At 35.4% G+C, this 15,531-nt stretch overlaps 1 protein-coding gene across 1 annotated transcript; it reads right to left on the bottom strand.

The window, feature by feature from the left end:
• Positions 1–2,074: 2,074 nt before the first annotated feature.
• Positions 2,075–14,798, bottom strand: LOC133321204 (uncharacterized). The gene is made up of 3 exons (XM_061530291.1): positions 14,573–14,798; positions 3,018–3,176; positions 2,075–2,949 (listed from the first exon to the last, which is right to left on the bottom strand). Exons 1-3 carry the CDS (start codon positions 14,796–14,798, stop codon positions 2,075–2,077), a joined length of 1,260 nt encoding a protein of 419 aa, XP_061386275.1.
• Between the last annotated feature and the right edge of the window lie 733 nt (positions 14,799–15,531).

The following is a 15,531-nucleotide window of genomic DNA, read 5'->3' as shown; positions in this document are numbered from 1 at the left end:
ATTTGGTTAAGGCCAAGGCAAAGATAATAACCAGACAAATTGTCTACTTAAGGACCCCGCAAAAAAACCAATTCTTTTCTTCAGCTTTGTGGCTCATTTGAAAAACAATTTGGAGTAACTGAATTTGAACAAAAAATGGCCACAAAATATTAGCGTTTTTGTTTGTGTGTGTGTGTGTCTTTCTCTCGGCCATACTATTTCATTTCATGGCCATAATGGATTTAATGGCTTAAACTTTTTTCCGCTTGTTTTTCCACTCGGGGCCATAACAATAGCTGAGGCTAGCCGTAATGTTAGCGTTGTTCTGGTTGTACTAACAGCCTCTAATTAGATAATATTCTTTGATAAGACCTTTTTAGTTACGACAACCAACAACAACGACAACAACAACAATTTATGTAAAGGACATTTCCACACAAAAATGAGTCCCCAAATTCCTCATGGCATTCGGAACGGAAAGGGGGGAGGAGATTATTCCATGGTGTGTATTTAACTAAATGACAACAAAGTGTTGGCGCGTGCTCGATTAATTCGAACGCCATAAAAAACCCCGTGGAAGTACATAATGTCACTATTACAACAACAACAACTAAATGACGAAGTATAGTTAATGACAACTATTGCAACAAATAATGGCTAAAGGACATGCAGCTAGACACGAATGCGAACAATCCAGGACCCCAGTGATGGAAAAATTAATTTAGGGTAGACCCTAAAAAATATTTTAAAAAATCCACGCCTTAGGGTAGACCCTAAAAAATATTTTAAAAAATCCACGCCTTAGGGTAGACCCTAAAAAATATTTTAAAAAATCCACGCCTTAGGGTAGACCCTAAAAAATATTTTAAAAAATCCACGCCTTAGGGTAGACCCTAAAAAATATTTTAAAAAATCCACGCCTTAGGGTAGACCCTAAAAAATATTTTAAAAAATCCACGCCTTAGGGTAGACCCTAAAAAATATTTTAAAAAATCCACGCCTTAGGGTAGACCCTAAAAAATATTTTAAAAAATCCACGCCTTAGGGTAGACCCTAAAAAATATTTTAAAAAATCCACGCCTTAGGGTAGACCCTAAAAAATATTTTAAAAAATCCACGCCTTAGGGTAGACCCCTAAAAAATATTTTAAAAAATCCACGCCTTAGGGTAGACCCTAAAAAATATTTTAAAAAATCCACGCCTTAGGGTAGACCCTAAAAAATATTTAAAAAAATCCACGCCTTAGGGTAGACCCTAAAAAATATTTTAAAAAATCCACGCCTTAGGGTAGACCCTAAAAAATATTTTAAAAAATCCACGCCTTAGGGTAGACCCTAAAAAATATTTTAAAAAATCCACGCCTTAGGGTAGACCCTAAAAAATATTTTAAAAAATCCACGCCTTAGGGTAGACCCTAAAAAATATTTTAAAAAATCCACGCCTTAGGGTAGACCCTAAAAAATATTTTAAAAAATCCACGCCTTAGGGTAGACCCTAAAAAATATTTTAAAAAATCCACGCCTTAGGGTAGACCCTAAAAAATATTTTAAAAAATCCACGCCTTAGGGTAGACCCTAAAAAATATTTTAAAAAATCCACGCCTTAGGGTAGACCCTAAAAAATATTTTAAAAAATCCACGGCTTAGGGTAGACCCTAAAAAATATTTTAAAAAATCCACGCCTTAGGGTAGACCCTAAAAAATATTTTAAAAAATCCACGCCTTAGGGTAGACCCTAAAAAATATTTTAAAAAATCCACGCCTTAGGGTAGACCCTAAAAAATATTTTAAAAAATCCACGCCTTAGAGTAGACCCTAAATATATTTTAAAAAATCCACGCCTTAGGGTAGACCCTAAAAAATATTTTAAAAAATCCACGCCTTAGGGTAGACCCTAAAAGAATATTTTTAAAATCCACGCCTTAGGATAGACCCTAAAAAATATTTTAAAATCCACGCCTCAGGGTAGACTCTAAAAACCTATTTTAAAAAATCCACTTCGTGTTGGTCCCTGAAAAAAAATAAAACTCCAAACTTCTTTTTGTTTTCTATAAAAAAAATATTCAGTCCTTTATTCATACACCAGCCATCCTGTTTCACAATATCGGGCAACCATTCTGTGAGTATGACAAATAAAATCCACGATTTGATATATCAAAATCCTCATTACCATCTGTATTGACGAACAACACAAACGGCTTGGTGGCACTTGTTGTGGCCACTAGGCCCAAACCACAAAACCGATCACTGGGCAGCGATGCACCATTCTGTTGCGGATTTGGTATTACAATAAAATCTGTGCTGCACTCCTGGCTCTGTACAGCCTCGGTGGCCAACAACGAAGGGTCCACAGCACCCACATCATTTGTCAGGGTAAATGAGTATGCATCGGAATCCACCTGAGACCAGGTAATCGAACATTTATTCGCCGCCATTCTTATACAGATGCCATACATGTGATTGGCAATTTGCCGCGAACCGGGTACTCCAATGGAATTTGTCAAAGAATTCGGTGCCGATACATAATTAAAACTTTGCACAGTGCCACTTTCTTCCATATAATACTGCAAACATCCTGAGGGGGCCTGTGTCGGTGAGGCACATGCCAATTGCGTTATTTGAAATTGCCAATGACGATTGAAGGTGTAGCCGGCCGAAGTGGCAACCGAAATGGTAATCGGTGACTCGCCATTAAAATCCACATAAACATGTTGCCCGGAATTTTCACCACAAATTGCAGGGACCCTTGAAGCACCTCCAGTAATCTGCAAGGAATCCGTTACACAATAACCATCACCATTTGGAGGGGCCAACGAAAGCGATAGGAAATCAATTCTCAGTTGGCAAATATTCGAATCACAGGGTTGCACCACAATCGTGCAACGTCCACCACCACCGTAGGTACCCGGGTAGCCGGAATTATAGAAGTAGGTATTGTTATACTGCGTAGTAGCGCCACAGGTTTTTTGATCTGCAACAAAGAAAATTATTGGAGGTTAGAGGGGATCCATTTAAAATTTTTTTTTCATCTATACTTACAAATACAACACACTGCCTGATTTGTTATGGTTGAACACCCTCCCGCAGACACACCACCATTGTCACTACACTCGCCCCGCACCATACAGGTGCCAAAGAGATTATTTTTACCCGTACACACCTCATTTTGAAAACGTCCTATGGTATAAAATGGGAACCCTGGAAAGGAAGAGAAAAGACTATGATTATTGGAAAAGTTAAAGAAATGATTATAAAAAATTCTTAAATTTCTAATAAGGTATACAATGAAACCCCACATTGGGCGCCACATTTTCTTTAGCATGGGAATGAGGTAATTAATATAAAAATAGATAAAGAAAAAGATATATGGACATGTTGATAAAAAATTCGTATGACCTCTACGTGATTAGAGTTCTTATAAGCTATACAAAGAAAGCCCCACGTTGGACGCCACTTCATCATTAAATGGAAATATGTCCATTATCAACAAATAGGTAAATATATGGATGATACATAAATAAACAAATCGATAGGAAGATTCAGGTGATCTTCATTTTAAAAAAGCCCCACATCGGGCTCCACATTAATATAACACACACAAATTGAATGATTATCACAAAAAAATGGGTGAATATAGGCGAAATACCACGTTGGGCGCCACTCATAGCTACTTCTTTGAGTTAAATATGTACTTGTTAGGATATATATAGATATATGAATACATAAAAAATCCTTGAAAACCCCAAGTTGGGCGCCACATCAAAATAAGTATCACACATTGTTCAAAATCCCCATTTTTGGCGACAAGTTGAGAAAAATTAATTTTATAGGTAGGTTATGAGCTGTATACCTAAATGTGTAAAAAGAAACGCAGTACTAAAGATACATATTTTACATTTTGAATCCTCTAATTGGTCGCCAAATCGAAACAAACTCCGATCGTATGTTTCTATTTTGAAATATTTCAAATTTAAATACGGAAATGCAAATGACTCATGCTGCCGATCTTTCACACACTCTACACAGTCATAATCAAGTTCTATCGCGGCCCAGATGGCATAGAATTAATCTAAAAAAATCGGGACCGGACAAAAACTGTACAGACTTGCAGTATTTTCATGCACTTGCACTTAATTCATGGTACAGCGAAACATTTCTTCTAAATTTTATCTCATAGAAACAAAATGATGCCTTCAATCCTGTAAAAAATTCTTCTGGACATTGCCTATTGGCGTCGACCAAACTCATAATTGCTGATTAAAACATCACGTGAATCTAGAGTTCTTCTGAGTAATTCACGAATGAACGATTGGAACAAAACGAAGCACGCATCTATCCATTTGTGAAATAGTTTATTTTAACTGAAATGAACTATTCCTCAAAAGGATCGATCACTCCTGCTAACGAGTTTCATTTGCTCCAGTCGTTCATTTTTTCTCTCATGTTCACTTAGTTCTAATGGTTCATCTACATCTTAGAGTTTAACTGATATTCACATTGATATAGCGATGGTTTGCCCCTAGAGATTTGTTTTGACTTGACATTACTGCAACTAAAGTTAGTTCCATCTAAGATCTAATCTATAAGAGACTTGAACATTACAGTTGAGTCGTTTCGTTTTGGCTCTTGTTACCGTTCATTAGCCAAGCTGACTAATGAACGGTTCAAGTTAAATGAACTTTTGAACAAAATTCCTTTTGCTGTGTAAAGTGGCTTGGGAACGAGATTGAGCAACTTTTGAGATCATTATTGTTTGATTTCGAAGGTTGGTTCACATGACCACATGACCCCTAGAGTCTCATCTGTAAGAGGCTTGAATATCAGATTCGGGTGGTTCCGGTTTGAACTAGTTTAATGAAACTATTCCGCAAAAGGAACCATCGGTACTAGGCCCGTTTTTACGTTCATCTATTTTTTTCTGATTCAGTCAATCATTTGAATCTAGTCGTTCATCGGTCGAATTAACTGACATTTACCAATGAAGGATTGAACTGAATGGAACTAAGGAACTGAATGAATATGGAAACTAGTTGCCTTTGCGGATAAAACAGAAAATGATCGAATGACTTTTGCAACGTAATTACCTAACTCTAGACGAGTTTCGGCAATTGGTTCACTGACTTTTTGTCCCTAGAGCTAGTTCTCCCTAAAGTCTTATCTGTGAGACACTTCAATATAAGAGTTGAGTACAAACTAGTTCAGAAAAGATATTCCCCAAATTGATCGATCGATACTACATCGTAGTTCCATTCATTTTCCCTCTTGTGTTTACCTACCCTTAGACGGGTTCTATTTATCCCCTATTTTGTTTTTATCAATACCCAGACCTTCTAGATCTTATAATTTCATTTCATTATAGAGACTTCGAACAGTTTTTGTTAAAGCGAGGAGATTTATAATCCGAAAGCATGTGATAAGAATAGACAAGGAATGCGTCACCTTGTCTAAGAGAATCTGGTTTTGGTTTTCTATTTAATCGCAAAACAAATTATAGGAATGCAATGCCTTGGAGTTTTCAGCACGAATATGTTGCTTTTTCCAAAGAACAGAATATTTCATGCGGTTAGGACTTAATCTGTTTGGCGCCACTTTTATAAATCATTTAACCAAGCTATTTGAACAGTGACTGTGTCCAAAAAATTGGAGCCACTTAAAAAATCTTCATGGACTGTGAAGATCGTTTAGCTAGATAACCCAGCACTTGTCTGCATTTTACTTGAGGTGGCGCCCAACACCCAAGTAGGATATTAATATTTTAGTTACATTATTTCAAAGGAATAATTTTGATTTGTATGCAAAGTCTATATATTCCACAAAAAACGGAACAATTTTCTAGGCTATAGAAAATATTTTTACTTTAGCAAATCATTAAGATGTATTGGCGCCCGATAAGGGTTCAATATTTAGAAAAATAAATAATTTTACAATTTTCGCATAATTTTTGCGAATAGATGTTTCAATGCGAAAGTTGTTACAAAATATGTCACTGAAAAAATTGCCGACAAAGGATGGTGTCACCCATATAATAAATGCCTATTAAATATAAATGTTTTGGCAAAATTTTTTATTGAATTAGATTAGAAGGCATGGTTACAGAACATTAGAATCTACAACAATTTTTGACTCTGGTCTAGTCAAGCCATTAAATATGTTTTTTTTTTATTAAAGTGGCGTCCAACATATGTCCAGTCATACATATCACAGTGTATATGATAAGAGAACAATGTTGCCAGACACAATGTTTCAGCAACATTATCAACATAATTGCTTATATGCAAAATAAAGGCTGAAATCCGACGGTAGTTATTCCTACAATACGTTTTTAAGAATTAGATTGACACTGATTTGTCTACATAGCAGTGGATCTGTAATAAAGGCGACACATAAGTGGCGGCAACATGTTGAGAATAACTCTCATTCGTTCTCAACATGTTGCTGTCAATAAATCCTGTCTTAAATTGATATCTAAAGTGATCCATCGGCCATATAAAAGTCGACCCAGGCGATCGGCCGAGAATATCGCTGCCGTACGAGCCAGTGTTGAAAGGTCCCCAAGAACATCCCAAAAACGCCGTTCTCAGCAGTTGGGCATGGCTCGGTCCACTTTACAACGGATTATTCGCATTGATTTGCATTTGTTCCCGTACAAAATTCAATTGACGCAAAGAATGTTGCCTGCGGACAAGCCTCGTCGATTGGAATGGACCCAAAGAGTCATCGAAATGGCCGAAAATGACGAGCAATTTTGGAACAAAATTATCATGTCCGATTAAGCCCATTTCACATTGTATGGGACCGTAAACAAGCAAAATTGCCGTTTTTACACCACTGAAAATCCTCAGGAGATTCAAGAAGTGTCTCTTCATGCCGAAAAAGTCACACTTTGGTGCGGCGTTAGTGCGAAAACGGTCATTGGGCCGTTTTTCTTCCAAAATGAAAACGGTCATGCTGTTACCATCAATCAGGAGCGTTATCGCGACATGATTGATGATAACAGCAATTTTGTGATGGCAATTATTCGTCGAAAGCGTATGAGGCAGTTCTGGTTTCAATAAGACGGCGCTCCACCGCACACAAGTCGCATAACAATCGATTTTCTGAAGAATTTGTTTCCGGGCCGTTTGATGTGGTGATTTGGACTGGCCACCGCGTTCGCCCGATTTGACGCCGCCTGACTTCTTCTTGTGGGGATATTTGAAGTCAAAGGTTTACGTTAACAAGCCAAGGACGGTAGAAGAGCTCAAGGACAACATTTGTGAAGAAATAGCCGCTATTCCGGCCGAAATGTTTGCAAAAACGATGGAAAATGCAGCATAAAGGGCACAATACGTCATCAACGCCAGAGGCGGCCATTTGAGAGATATCATATTCAAAAATTGATGTAAACAAATCTACTTGGAACAAATTAAATGATTAACATTGCCAACCGCCAAATTTTTATTTTTTTCTTTGATTTAAAAAAAAAAACAAGGGTCCGTCGAATATGGGCAACCCTGTATGTGTTAAGAGTACAATGTTGCCAGACACAATGTTTCAGCAACATTATCAGTAATCAGCCAAGAGGATAGAACCAAGGTGTTTTTTACATAAAATATCATTTCAAAAATTGGTTTAACATAAATCAATCCAAAGGACTCAGTAAATCCACAAGAAAGAGGAAGCAAAGAGGAATATGTGGTAACCTGACGACAAGAGAAATTAGCTACAACATGTTGGGAAGAACCCTTAATGTTGCTAAACATGTTGCCGTGTCCTGAAAATGTATCAAATGTATGTGCTAGCTTTGCAAATCTGTCTCTATTTCAAAAATAAATATTTGTGATTTGATTCTTCTCTTAGGTACTAGGAATTTATTTCAATTTTAATAGAAGTTATGCTCGAAAATTTCTTCATCCTTGAACCTCAGATTCTAAAGAGCGGAAGTGCAATGCTACTAGGTTGGGATGCTCCGACTCGATTATTTAATGTCATAATTTAGCAACCCAGCTTCTAAGAGTCTTAAACGTTGCTGTTTACAGACAAAGCCCCACAGTACACTGGGAAAACAAAGCAAACTGCCAAGTAAATTGGTAGTGATCATAATGAGTAGAATACTCAGCATTTTGTGGGAAGTCTTCGAAGCCATTATCATATTGGCAAATTTGAACCAATATTCATTTGCATATTTTAACAACATTTTGTTGGATCAGCTGAAAGTGGACATCTCGTGACTCCAGATTTTGTCACATTTGAAAAGTAAAAATTTTTTTATCTTATTCTAAAGTCAAGGTTCCAAAAACCAGATTATTTTAGGTATTACCGAGCGTGCAACTTTTTCCAGATTTCCTTTTTGACATCTCTATATATTTATAGAACTGAATATAGAAATTAACAAATCCATTTCGATTTTATTTTTGTTTGATACATGTGCGATTTAATTTTGAGCTGACGTAAATAAAGTCATGAAAAATTTCTCCCGCTCCACCCTTCGACTGATATTTGCTTGAGGGGTAGGCCGTCTCAGGCGTCTTTGTCTGTATATACTCTGTCTGTGTGAATTACTTTCACTCGGAAAACCGTGATGATTATTATTGGGCCGATCGTGACCCATCAATTAGTAAGGCACGAGTAGTAACTGCATATTTTATCAGCATTTTTTTTTCTTTTTTGTCTCATCTGAACTTTGTGGAGAAATTGAATGGTGGTGGCATCATGCCCATTTTTAACACATCGCTATGTCTGAATTACCTAGTAATCTTTGTTAGTTCTGGTTGAAACGAGTTGTAACAACGAAAAAAAAAAACGAAAACCAACAACCGGCAACTTAATTGACATGTAACGGAAAATGAAATGAGGCGGGGAAAATGTTAACAGGGAAATGTTCTATTAACACCAAAAAAAAAAAAAAAAAAAAAGAAACTGAAAGCAGAGAAAATTGGTGGCAATTTTTAAGTACTAAATATCTTAAATATCTTAGAAGGTGAAGTAGTTAATGGGGTTATACGCGTGCCATAACTATAGCTAGGTGGCTTGAAAGCTTTAAAAATCGTTTCAAAGAAATTTGCATTGTCGTCGTCGTTGAACTATTAACGAGTCAATTTACGAAGATCATCAATGTCACATCGTAGAGCACGCGTGACGTTTCTTTTACTGTCGGAGTTCACAAATTTGAAAGACACACACACACAAACAATTCAATTAATTATGTTAACAATAGGCCGTCTATCCAAAAGGTGAGTGCCAAATCACAAAAGTGTGCTAAATGGCGCCCAATCACAAATTTCAATTAAAAATTCGTGAGTACTTTTCGATTTTAAATATATTTGCATAAACTACGTCAACCCAAATACGTATTTACTAATCTTAGTCAACTGTAGCCATATTTTGCGACCTGTTGATAGCGGATAGAGTGCAAACTTTATATGGATTTTACGTTGGGCGCCACTTTAATGAAATTTGTAAATATAATAGTCAAATAGGCTAGATTTAGAGTAAATATGCCACTCGATTTCGATTTTAAGAAGCTCATTAAATCACAGTGAGTTTTAAGATCGGACCAAAACTTTGGAACACAATCGACAAGTTTGTGTAAATAATACGAAAGTGATTAAATCACTTTGAGTTTTAGGATCAGGTCAAAACATTGGAGCGCGGTCACAATCCGACCAGTTTGCATAAAAAATGCAAATATGTACTTCTGCTGTTGATGTCTAGCCCACTTAAACCCTGAAATATTAAATTTCCAATTTGAATAAAATTGGCGCCCAACGAGCAATGGGAGAGTAAACATGTTTGTATACTTAATTTGTCTATATATTAAGAATTATGTTTGACATTCTCAGTTTTAATGGAAAAGTGCGCCATATTGATATTCTCCAATATTATTAAGGATAAATTTGAAACTTGCAAAAAACACAGCTGCAAATTTCAGAATCTTTCTTTATAAAACAAATAATACAAACTGGATTCTGGAAGGTTTGATCTTCAAAAAAATTATGTCTAACGGTTCGAAAAGGGTATTGGTTCGGAAATAATCATACAATTAAAGAAATAAGATGATAATAAGTCGACTAATCAGAAATATGCCGAAACAAAAAATCTATAAGTCAATATTTGACCAAACGATCTTTTGTTGAAAAAAATTTAAAAGTAATCGAAAATCAATTTTGAACTGATGTGAAAATTTAATGTTCGAAAAGTTGTATTTTTTGCCAGAGACAAAGGTCGAAAATCCTACATTTTCCTTCCCAATTTATTGGCAGGTTTTTGCAATAATTTCTTTGCAGAAAATGGCGTCCAAGTTTGGTATTAGAGGGTATTGCCGGTAAATAATGGCGCCCAATTATTATTCACAAATATTAGAAGAAGAACTCATGCTGTGGTAATAATTCTACGAAATAAGTTTAGTTTTAACTAGAATCGCAAAGCAATGGTGGGAACTTTAAATTGCCTACATCACAGTGTCGAAGAAATATACGAAAAATTATGGAAAAAATTATCGTAGAAATAAATCCCTATGTTTGAAATGTATGTAACATATTTGTAAACCTAATTATTCTAGAGAATATCTCCGTTGGTCGTCATACCATAGACTAGATATACGTATTCGAGACTTTTTAGACTTGTCGATTTGTGCCATTAGCCAAATAGTCGATTTTCAGACTTTACGATTTTTGTCTTTGACTTAAAATCGATTTTCGACTTTTACCGACTACATAATGCTAAATCGATTAAAAATTTTATTTTCTATATGGATTGTTGTCAAAAGAAATTATGGAATGTATAATTTTTGGCAATTCGGGCTTTGTGATAACAAACCAAGAAAATCGGAAGTCGATCTTGAAAGGCGATTTCCCCAAAGATCAAAAGTCGATTACGAATTTTAGACTTTTCAACACCAAATGTCGATTAATCGATTAGTCGATTTACTTATCCCTATCATCGTCAACATTTTAAAGTACCTAATGAGATTGATTACACTATAACACAAAAAGGAGATCATTGTCTAGGGTGTGGAAAATTCTTATTATGGGGACGAAAGTATATTACGAACCAAGAAGAACATACTCGCCATAAATCAAATTTTTAGGTTATGGTCTGATGATTTTTTTTATGCAAATTCTGACACTCATGAAGAAAAACGTAAATATTACAGGTATTTTGAGATTACATTTCTTCAGTTAAATCGAATGAGTAATATTTTTGTAATACATATTCTCCGTCTACTTTGGGTCTTTCTGCATGCACTACTAAATTTCGAATTAGTAGTTAAATGTATAGCCGGTTAAGGGCATCCTTGGTAATTTTTATCAGCAGCATACATTCGATAATGCATGATCACCTGGCCATAAAAAAAGATTTGTTCTCCCTGGATCCGCCACTATTTACCAATGACTCATTAAAAGCTTCGCTGTGCTTTAAATGAACACTCTGGAGAAAAAACGAACAAGAGAAGACGAATAATTGAGCGCCGTGACAAGCGAGCTCTTTCACATCAGCTCAAACCCTTTTGCACCTTTTTTGACCGCCCAAAATGTGGAATGGATGCATCATCCTCCTGACATGGCAATCAATGGCTTTATTTTATTCTCAAACTCCAAGGTATGGAAGTGTATCAATTAAAGTGGAATAAATTGGATGAACTAAATGATCGAGTGGACCAACAGGAATTTCACGAAGGAGAACAAAAATGAACAGAACTTTGTACCAACAGTTCATTTTGCTGAATTGTTTCATTGAATAACTTCATTCCGGAACGTTCAACTTTACTCCAAAATTCTGGGAAAACGTATCTGTTAATCCTATAAAAATCGAATATTTGATGCGAGATTACTAAAAGAAAAATTGATCATTAAGAGAAGTTACAAATATTCTGAAAATAAGTGTTGACGAAAACCTATGAAAACTTTGTACTGTCGAATTGGCTTTAAGATCAGACAATTCTGAAGAAAATCGAAAAGAAATTTTTTTATAGTCCATATATCGACGCCGCCGAACAAAGTGGGATTTTCAGTAGAAGTTTTCAAAGTATGGAAGTTTCTTTAATCGTACGTGCCATGCTAAGTACATTTTTGCTTATAACTTTGGTTTGGATTGGCCGATGATTACCAAAATTTCAGTGAATGTAAATTAAGGACCGTAATATCTTAAAACTATGGTTCGGATATGTCAATACATTGTACTGTAATGATATTTTTTTCGGAGATCTATGCCAGTCTTCCAAACACCAAAATGCTGAATTACAGTATTTTCTTTTGGAAAATGCAGTTACAGGCCTCAAATTGGCAAATTTGGATGGGACCCTTAAATTAGAGTTGGGTAGTTCCGGAACGAACTAGTTCATTGGAACTATTCCGAGAAAGGAACGATCGGAACTAGTTCCAGCTCTGTAATTAATATAGTTCCTTTTTATGATCTCGTTCCTTTTTGATCTCGTTCTTTTGTCTTTTCCTTTTTTCTCGTTTTTTTTCTGATCTCGTTTCTTTATTCAAATTGTGTAAATAGTTAATTTTTTTAAATATTTTTGTATATAAAAACAAATATTTTGTGCTTATCGTCCTGCAGTTTATTAACAAATCAACACAGAACTATGTGAGTGAAAAAAAAGAACGATGAAAGAGAGAGATTCAAAGGAACTATATGGAGCAAAGGAACTGTATTGAGTAAAGGAACTATATGGAGCGAAGGAACTATATGGAGCAAAGGAACTATATGGAGCAAAGGAACTATATATGGAAAAAATGAAAAAAAGAACGATGAAAGAGAGAGGTTCAAAAGAACTATGTAGGAGTCGGAACTATATGGAGCAATGTAACTATTTGGATTAAAGGAACTATATTGAGCAAAGGAACTATAAAGAGCAAATGAACTTTATGGATCAAAGGAACTATATGGAGCAAAGGTACTATAAAGATCAACGGAACTATGTGGAGCAAAAGAACTATATATGGGAAAAAACGAAAAAAAGAACGATGAAAGAGAGAGAGAGATTCAAAGAAACTATGTAGGAGCCGGAACTATGTGGAGCAAAGGAACTATTTTGAGCAAAGGGACTGTATGGAGTAAAGGATTTGTATGGAGAAAAGCTCCTATATGGGCCAAAGGAAATATATAGAGCAAATAAACTATATGGGAAAAAATGAAAAAAAACAAAAACAACGATGAAAGAGAGAGATTCAAAGGAACTGTGTAGGAGTCTGAACTATATGGAGCAAAGGAACTATATGGAGCAAAGGAACTACATTAAGGAACTAGTTCCTTTTTAAAAAGGAACGAGAAAAATCGATCCGCTAAGTGAACTAGATTGCCCAACTCTACCTTAAATAGGAGACTACGTCAACTGTATGGTCTTCATATTGAATACTAAGCGAATACCAGTTAAATTTTTTAATGGAAAATTCTTTTCTTTTTTTTTCGAAAAAAAAAAATTCAATAAAATATCATGAGAATTTTTATTTTGTATTACGAAATGTTGTATTATATTGTCCTTTCCACAACCAAGGGAATATTTTACAGTCATAGCCAGAATTTAAATTTTTGTTCTTCAGGTATTCTAGGTTTTCATACTCCAATATTCGGAAGAATATCATCTTGAACTTATTCCCATGAAATATAGTCCTTATTTGGTATTCAAATCCTCAGGCAATGGATGAAAAGAAAATCGATTCTCTTTAGGGTTTTATTTTCGAACTTGGCAGAAGCTCCTCCTATTTGTGTAGCTATATTTAATTATTTACTTATCAGTGGGTCCTGATAATCAGATGATAAATTCATGACAATTCGAGAAGATAATCAGTGAAATAATCCGAACCTATTTCAGTAATCATCTCGAATTGAATATGTAAGCTTTGGAGGAATTTCTTGGTCGTTGGGTAGTTAATTAGTCTATGAAGACATTCAGGAAATAGATCGGATTTAATTCCAATAGCAAAATTCGATCCAAAGATGCTCTGTCATTATCTAATAGTCATTATTTTTTAATTGCATAAAACTCAATATTTTATCTCCGATCTGAATTTCGTGAATTTTGTATTTTATTTATTATTTATTTGCCATTGGATTTCACAACAAACCCTTGGTCCATGTTAGCTCGATGAATGGTCTTTGGAAAATTTATCATCATCTCATTTTGTTGTATTAGTTCAGTTTTGTTTTTGTTAATTCACATAATCAATTCGCATCGCAATTGAAAGTAATTTTCAATTCACTTTCGCTGCCGGAGTGTGTGACCCAGTTTGGAAAATGTCAATGTTGACAATGAACCAATTTTTTTATCCATGTGTTTGCGTTTTTTTCATCATCATCTTCTTCCTCTTTTCAATACTTTTGTTAATTTTTTTTTGTTACTGTTTTTTGTTTATTTCGATAATCTATTAGAGAGTTTTTTTTTTTCAAAGTTTTTGGGTGGGAATGTCGTTACGTCAACCGGACAATGGATGACTGACTATGGCGCTATAAAATTTGGATTGAGGAAAATACCGGTCATTTGTTATTGTCTCAGAGAGAGAGAGAGAGAGAGAGAGGGAGAGTGAGTGATCGATATTGAGAGTGAGAGTTTTTGTCGACAATTTTTTTTTTTTTTTTTTTTTGAAACTGGAAAATTTAAATTTACTCACAACGCGCTTTTCTCGAATTCATAGCCAATGAAGAATTTGCGTCCGATGCTCTTCCCGATGTAATAGAATCTGTCATTTCGATAATTGTTTGATTTTCTTTGATATTTTCACTATCACCACTTGTTGTTAGAGTTATATTTTTCTGACACAACACTTTGGAATTATTCAATAATAAAACCATGATCACTAGCACCAAGTTGCGGTACATCGATTTACGTAGAACCATTTTCGTTTTTTTGTTTTCTTCTTTTTTAATAAAATGTTAGAAATTTGCTTTCGGTGTTATTTTCTGTTTCTTCTTGTTTTTTTTCAGAAACGGAAAAAAATTTCGAAATTTTCTTCCACGTTATAAAAGACCGACAACTGTTCGCTCTTAAGACTCGATTATCACTGAAGATTTTTGTAAATAAAGTTGAACTTATTCTGATCGTTCGACACAAATACCGTGAAGGTGTTAATTGGTAAACGACATGCACCATTCAACTTTCTTTCAGCTATGGACAGTGGTACGTGGTGATGCTGTGGATCTTCGAGGAGAATGAAATTTTTTAAAATTATTTTTTCAAGTCCTAACCAAAGGCGTGGATTTTTTTAACCTTACCTACTTAGCTGGCTTGTTACCGAACGGTTGTTCCATATGCCGAGCTTAAAAAAGATTTCCAAGCGCGTCGGTTGTGTGCGCATCTCTGCCAATTCGAATGACCACGTTCCAAGATGTTGTTTTCTACTTGGTCTTTCCATCTGGTTCGTGGCTTTCCCATTCTACGAGAACCGTCAGCAGGTCCGCTTTTATATGCCTTTTGAGCTGGAGCATTCTCATTCATTCGCGCTACATGGCCTAGCCATCGTAGTCGATGCAGCTCACCACGTCAGACTATGTCGATGTCCGCGTATAAATTGTAAAGCTCGTGGTTCATTCGGCACAGATCGGCCCGTAGATCTTTCGGAGAATTTTTCTT

Source organism: Musca vetustissima, unplaced genomic scaffold (genome assembly GCF_032173495.1).
Source record: "Musca vetustissima isolate MV318-11 ecotype Yass unplaced genomic scaffold, APGP_CSIRO_Mvet_v1 utg31706, whole genome shotgun sequence".
NCBI classification, from domain to species: domain Eukaryota; kingdom Metazoa; phylum Arthropoda; class Insecta; order Diptera; family Muscidae; genus Musca; species Musca vetustissima.
Note: the sequence above shows the minus strand (reverse complement) of the source record. Positions and strands in the feature narration are given on the sequence as shown.

Excerpts from the sequence above, each read along its gene's own strand:
- LOC133321204 (XM_061530291.1), bottom strand. The coding sequence starts at position 14,798 with ATGGTTCTACGTAAATCGATGTACCGCAACTTGGTGCTAGTGATCATG. Across the intron at positions 3,177-14,572 it reads GAATTCGAGAAAAGCGCGTT|GGTTCCCATTTTATACCATA; the intron begins GTGAGTAAATTT and ends CTTCCTTTCCAG. Across the intron at positions 2,950-3,017 it reads TCAGGCAGTGTGTTGTATTT|ATCAAAAAACCTGTGGCGCT; the intron begins GTAAGTATAGAT and ends TCTTTGTTGCAG.